The 6785-nt window shown below is 42.5% G+C and overlaps 5 protein-coding genes across 5 annotated transcripts; all 5 read right to left on the bottom strand.

The window, feature by feature from the left end:
- Positions 1–2: 2 nt before the first annotated feature.
- TM35_000082320 (microtubule-associated protein-like protein) lies at positions 3–482 on the bottom strand (the record flags this gene model as incomplete). Its single annotated transcript, XM_029024097.1, has 1 exon — positions 3–482. A coding segment is annotated over one exon (480 nt), but the record flags the coding sequence as incomplete, so codon positions are not given.
- A 194-nt stretch (positions 483–676) lies between these two features.
- On the bottom strand, positions 677–1249 carry TM35_000082330 (uncharacterized protein; the record flags this gene model as incomplete). Its single annotated transcript, XM_029024098.1, has 1 exon — positions 677–1249. One exon carries the CDS (start codon positions 1247–1249, stop codon positions 677–679), a length of 573 nt encoding a protein of 190 aa, XP_028884501.1.
- A 433-nt stretch (positions 1250–1682) lies between these two features.
- On the bottom strand, positions 1683–3191 carry TM35_000082340 (putative ATP-dependent RNA helicase; the record flags this gene model as incomplete). Its single annotated transcript, XM_029024099.1, has 1 exon — positions 1683–3191. The coding sequence occupies one exon, from the start codon at positions 3189–3191 to the stop codon at positions 1683–1685; it is 1509 nt and encodes a 502-aa protein (XP_028884502.1).
- Positions 3192–3855: 664 nt separating this feature from the next.
- On the bottom strand, positions 3856–5331 carry TM35_000082350 (putative trypanothione reductase; the record flags this gene model as incomplete). The annotated part of the gene is made up of 1 exon (XM_029024100.1): positions 3856–5331. One exon carries the CDS (start codon positions 5329–5331, stop codon positions 3856–3858), a length of 1476 nt encoding a protein of 491 aa, XP_028884503.1.
- Positions 5332–5726: 395 nt separating this feature from the next.
- TM35_000082360 (uncharacterized protein) lies at positions 5727–6704 on the bottom strand (the record flags this gene model as incomplete). The annotated part of the gene is made up of 1 exon (XM_029024101.1): positions 5727–6704. The coding sequence occupies one exon, from the start codon at positions 6702–6704 to the stop codon at positions 5727–5729; it is 978 nt and encodes a 325-aa protein (XP_028884504.1).
- Between the last annotated feature and the right edge of the window lie 81 nt (positions 6705–6785).

Here is a 6785-nt window from a genome sequence, read left to right on the forward strand (position 1 = left end):
CGGAAGTGGTCAGGGTCCACATGACTGGGTCCAACCTCCTCATCTTCCTCCATTGGTCCTTCACGTTTGTACGCAGAGGGGTCGATGGGTCCGTACGCATCCTGCGCAGTGGATCGGAAGTGGTCAGGGTCCACATGACTGGGTCCAACCTCCTCATCTTCCTCCATTGGTCCTTCACGTTTATATGCAGAGGGGTCGATCGGTTTATAGGCATCCTGCGAAGTGGAGCGGAAGTGATTAGGGTCTACGTGATGGGGTCCAACCTCCTCATCTTCCTCCATTGGTCCTTCACGTTTGTATGCAGAGGGGTCGATGGGTCCGTAGGTGTCCTCCGTGGTGGTGTGGTAAATTTCTGGTGTGTGTGTCATATGATATGGTTCTTTTTGTACTGGAGGAGGCGGTGGTGGAAGTCCACGGAACTGATAGGAGTCCTCATACTCCGAGTGGAGTTTACCTTTATGTAGCCCTTCAAATTTAGACATTTGTTTTTTTTTTGTTTCCTTGAGGTATGATTCTTTGTTAAATCTTTGTATCTAAATGGTAAAGAGCAAGATTAGGATGAGCGGTTTCTTGCAGAATATAAAGAGTGGTATGTGATGAAGATGTATAATTAGCAGTAGAGCATTTTTAATTAGTTTGATATTCATGTTATTTACATATTTTTGTTTACATAATTTTAGGAAGTGTCGGCTGTTCTCTTGTGGTCCTGATCGCCTTGGTGCATCATATTACGTTGAAATTGATAACATTCCACGGGAGCATCCATCATGGTTTTGGTGGTGCTGAAATGTCCGTATATATTGTCATCCGCTGTTGGGTTAGCTGTTCCTTTGGAATGCTGGTCGCTGAACGTCCGCTGCGGTATTCCATCAAATGAAGTTTTGTTTTTGGTGGGCGAACAACTAGAAGTTTTGTAATTTGAAGTTATTGCAGTACGCTGGGATGCACCGTAAGTTGTGCTCGTCGGGACTCCCTCGAAGGTTGTGGGTTTTCCGGTTCCAAACATGAGTTCTTTTCCAAGTCCTCTGCGTCGCATCATTGGAGCATTAGATGACGCTTCTGGTTTAACGTAATCACTTGCATAGATAGAGGTGGATGGCCCGACCTGGTGATCCATCGCAAGGGTGAACAAACGGCCAGTCGCATCGTAAATGCGACTCTCCTGCCAGTTTTCGATAAGAACCCCATTGTTGTAGTGATTGTCGAAGGAAGGTAGACTACGGTCGCCAATATCTGGTTTCTTGGACATTTGTACCTGTTCTTTTTTTATTCTTTTGTCTGTATTATGTGTTTTATACACACTCTAACTAAAGCAAGGTATGATTTTGGTCACACCTGCTATAACCCACAGAGTTCAGGAAAGGAATCAACTTATTTGATTAGAAGAAAAAAAAAAAGAGAGAGAGAGAGAGTAGAGGAAAAATGGAGTTCAATTGGTTTTGCCGAAAATAAAAAGAAATGAGGGAATCCCTTCACACTTAAGTTAAGCGTAGAAGGAAAATCAATAAAAAAAAGAGTCCAGCTGAAGAAGTTAAGAGTATCAATCCTTTAAGAAAGATTTTTTTTTCTCATATATACTCTGGATTTTAATCGATTGTATCAACACCACATGTAATAGCTTTCTTTCTTTATATATATATATATATATATATATATATATATTTGGATTGATGCTTCTGTTGTCACGCACAGCTTCTAGTTCGCTTTTTTGTAGACTTTCCTTTTCCTTTGGTTGGTCTTATACCTTCCGTATTCTCTTTCAGCGAAGATGCTGAGGAAGTGATAGTTGTTTCGTGTTCTGAACTCATTTTCTTTGTACGACTCGCTACATCATGTGGTTCTTGATCACCATAAGACTGAGCTTTTTTTGCTGCGGCATGTGCTTTTAAGGTTTCCACACGTCGGCCAAACTGTTCTTCTACCTGAAGTTTTGCCTGCACTTTTGCCGCCGAAACTTCATCCAATAGTTTCAAAACCCCTTTCTCATTGACACCCTTGGATTTCCAAAGTGACAAAGTGCAAGAGAGTCTTTTCTCAAGGCGACGCACTAATTGGACATCGTACTCTGTAACAAAAGCTACTGAGAGACCTTCACGACCTGCACGCGCTGTGCGGCCAACCCGGTGCAGGTATATGGGTGTCTGCTTAGGTAGGTCGTAGTGCAGAACTAATCCCACAGCAGGGATGTCAAGTCCACGACTTGCAATGTCAGTTGCCACTAAGATGCGGGCAATGCCTAATTTAAAGGTTGCCAAGTTATCCACTCTGTGTTTCTGGGATATGATAGAATTAAGACTACAGACAGGGAATCCCAATAACTGCAATGTAAGGCGGACAACTTCACAGCGCATACATGAGTTGGTAAAAACAATAGTCGTCTGTTCAGGACCTGCGCTGCGAAGAGCGGCGACGAGGTACGCCATCTTTACCATATCTGGTATAAATATATATTTTTGCTGCAGGGAATCAGCCACACGGTGGGAAACGACAGTATTTCCCATCTCACCTTCTGTGAGCATAACAGTATTAGTAGCGAACACCTTCAACTGCTGTTCTGCGTCAGTTATGCCGAGACGCGGCAGCCACCCGTCCTCCTCCACGTGGGTGAGGCGGGGCTCGAGAGTGGCGGTGAAGAGCAACGTGCGGCGGGCTGCGGAGGCGGGGGGGAGGCGCTCCACCACCTCCGCCACGTCCGGCTCCAAGTCGTCGCTGGTGAGTCGGTCTGCCTCGTCCAGGACAAGAAAACGGAGGTGCGTGAAGGCGCGGCGGGCCTCCGGGAAGGTGGCCAGGATGAATTTCAGGCGCCCCGGCGTCGCCACCACAACGTGTGGGCGGCCACCCAACGCCTCGAGCTGCGAATCGTGGTGGACGCCGCCAATGATGAGGGCTGTGCGGATGTGGAGCGGGGCGCCAAGGGCCATAAATTGATCCACAATTTGGTATGCGAGCTCGCGGGAGGGGGTTAAGACAAGGGCAAATACACCGTAGAGGTCTTCGGCGAGAATCTGTAGTAATGGAATCGCAAAGGCAGCAGTTTTACCACTCCCAGTAGCTGCACCACCTACTACACATTTACCGGATAGGATAGCAGGGATACAGAAAGATTGAATGGGTGTTGGTCGGTGGAGAGCCATGTAGGCGCATTGTTTCGACAGCCACTGGTGAACACCCAGCTGTTCAAACTCACTCATTGATATCCTTCCTACTCTTGTTGTACCAAATATTTAGACAAGAAGGTGAAGGTAAAGGGCAACAAATCAATTTAAAAGCAAACAAACAAACAAAAAAACCTCCCTCATTAACCAATTAAAAACGAAAGTGTGTACATTCAAAAACACGTAAAAAGAAAATGTGATTATACCAAATATCCGTTTTTTTTTTTTTTTTGTCTTTTCGTCATGCTTTTCTTCTCGCCCTGTTATTCATTAGCATGATTCCTTTTCATTCTACCGTTGTTCAAATTTTTGACACTTTCGCTGCTTCTCCCCAAATAACAAAAGTGGTTTTTCTTTTTCCCCATCCTTATTTAATCAATATTACATGGTAGATGGGAAAACCAATCATTATAATAATAACAATAATAATAAATTATAATAATAATAATGATAATAATAATTAAAATAATATATAAATTAATAATAATAATAATAATAATAATAATAATAATAGCGCATAGATAACGGTGTAATTGGAAATATCATTACCCTGACTTCACCCAAGAAAAACATACATTCTCTAAAATCTTTTGAAATACCAAGATTATTTTCCTTTTCCCTCCTCTACGTAGTAAAAAAGATGATTTTTCCTTTTTTTCCCCCCTATGCAGTTAAATGCACCGCCCCAAAACATAAAACCTTATAGGCTGGATTCTGGCAATGTATCCACTTTATTTCCATTAAGATAGAAATAGGACGGTGTGCGCATGGAGCAAAGTTCTTCTGCACTTGTAGGGTGTACACCAATTGTATTATAGAAGTCACTGATCTTTGCATTTAACTTCATGCAGATACCGACACCCTGAATAATTTCAGGAGCGCTATCGCCAAGAAGATGTACTCCAATTACTGTTCCATCACTGTGATCTGTAATGATCTTCACCACAAACTTTTTGTACGTTGATCCACTGATGTTATGCATAAGTGGTGTAAAGGTAGAAAGATATACTGCCACCTTTTCATACTTCTTTGCAGCTTCTTCCTCAATAATACCACATGTTCCAATTGGTGGAATTGAAAAAACTGCGCTTGCCACACGTGTGTGATCTGTTTTGCGTGGTTTATTACCGAATATGGTATCAATAAGGGCAGCACCTTCATTGATGGCCACTGGTGTGAGCATAATACGATGTGTGACATCGCCAACAGCGTAAATATTTGGAACGTTCGTGCGGGAGAACTCATCAACTTCCACAGCACCATTTTTAGTTGCCACACCAGCCTTTTCAAGTTGTAAGGTGGATGTACGAGGAAGACGACCCACTGCCATCATAATTAAATCAAAATCCATTGTTTTGCCACTTTCAAACGTAACACGTTTACTGCCATCTGGGTTGAGCTCGATCTTTGCAGGATTTTCTTTTGTCATGATGTCAATACCATTAGCTGTGAGTTGTTTTGTAAGTTCTTCACGTAGAGTGTTATCAAATCCACGAAGAATCAAATCTCTGCGGTAGCAAAGTGTCACCTTACCTCCTGCCGGTTTGTATGCATTGAATATTCCAGCAAATTCAACAGAAATAAATCCACCACCAACAGTAAGAACCCGACGTGGTACTTCTGGTAGATAGAATGCCTCATTGCTGCTGATGCAGTGTTCAATACCAGGAATAGATGGCATCTGGGGCCATGAACCAGTAGCAATGAGTACATGAGCCGCTTCCAAGCGTTCTTTAACAGGACTTGAGGGATCAGAAGTCTCATGAACTGCGACAACATTCTTAGATTCAAATGAACCCCATCCCAAGAAAAATTCAAGACCCTCCGTCTCTTTAAACATACCTTCATAGCTCTTGTTGATATCCAAAACAGCCTTATCCTTTGCTGCAATGAGTTTCTGCCAATTTGCCTTGATTGAAGACTTGTCCATTTCCCACCCAAAGCCGGCTGACTCACGAAGTTCATCCATGTAATGTGCTCCAGTAACCATTAACTTTTTCGGGACACAGCCAACATTTACACAAGTACCACCAAGTGCGGCGTAGAATGGTGGACCATGTACCATTTGTACATCAATAACTGCAACACGCTTCTTGTAAAGAGCTGCAGCATTCCAGCCGGCCTCCAATCCGCCTGAACCGGCACCAATAACGATCAGATCAAACACTTTTGACATAAGTAATTGAGTTAAGCGGATAATTTTCTCGGTGGTTACCCGTGATGTTTGAAATAAATAAGAAAACTAGACTAGCGTAGAAATAAGAATCAAGCTGTATATCTTTCCTACCAAATATATACACACATACATACATACACAAAAAAAAAAAAAAAAAAAAAAAAAAAGCAAAAAAAAAAAAAATCAAATATAGAACAAATGTAGAAATAGATAAAATGCAAAATAAAAAAATAAATAAATAAAAAAAGAGAGTAACCCCAATCTTATAATAGATTGGAATGAACAGTGAGTTCTCCCATCCATATATTATTTTTATAGTTTTGTGAATTGTTTCTCCAATCCTTCTCCCTTTTGCTCCCTTCAACGGTCTAATCATACTTTCAAGAAACAACATACTACTTAAATACACCACGTGGCATCTTCGGTCCGTTCAGTGGAATTGGAGTGATATCTTCAAAATAACGCACGTGAAATTCATTTGCACGATCCTGTACAGCACGTACCGCTCCTTGACGACCATTATAAAATCCCATTACTCGTACAACAAGTTCAATTTTCTCACCGCGTCCAATAGGACGTCCCTCACTTGCACGCATTTCACGCAATTTTGGCAACAAATCATTCAAGTACATACTCGTTACTTGATGACCGTTGTCGGTAGATCCATCACTGCGGAAACCGCGATCGCCACCTTTGAGTCCTCTATTACCTGCCGTATATGTGGGAAGAATACGTTTGCCTTCATACGTATATGCTACCGCATATGTATTACGTCGACGTGAGACAAGATAAAGAAATATCATGTCACGTGTGTACTTAGGCATCTCCCCCCACATATCAAGTTGACTGTAGTCTGTTAACCCTTGCGGCATTTCACTATTTTTAACGAGGGAATATCCAAATCGACTCGTAAAGTAATCATTACCCAGCACCCGTGGTGGTAAACTACTCTCGCTCTCAGTTTTTGTAATTTCCGCCACTCTGACACCATTACCTTGTTGGAGACGTCTTTCTTTCTCTTCTTCTTCATACCAAACTCGCTCGTTAAATGCACGCTGCTGCTGTGACACATCGTTTTCCATAAGGCGTCGCATTTCCTCTTTAACAGCGTCCTCTGTGCTACGATTAGACATTGACTCCCAGTCCATCTGTGGAAGTCTCGCTGCAATAGTGGATTCTACTTTTCCAGCACCATCTTCAACATCCTGTTGAGTGAGCCGGTCATTTGTGGAACGAATGAGAAAATCACTAAAGTACTGTTGTCCACCTTGCTGTGGTTTCAACAACGCTGGTACACGACGATACTTGTCCAGGAACATACCAGCCCTTGGACGAGGTTTGCCCCGACGCAGTAGGGTAAGTGAAACACGCATGACGGATGCCTACCCCAAGAGGAACCTCCTATATACACCTGCACATCATATAATTACAGAAAGAATGGAAGTAAAAAAAAA

Source organism: Trypanosoma theileri, assembly GCF_002087225.1.
Source record: "Trypanosoma theileri isolate Edinburgh chromosome Unknown TM35_Tth_8_V1, whole genome shotgun sequence".
NCBI classification, from domain to species: domain Eukaryota; phylum Euglenozoa; class Kinetoplastea; order Trypanosomatida; family Trypanosomatidae; genus Trypanosoma; species Trypanosoma theileri.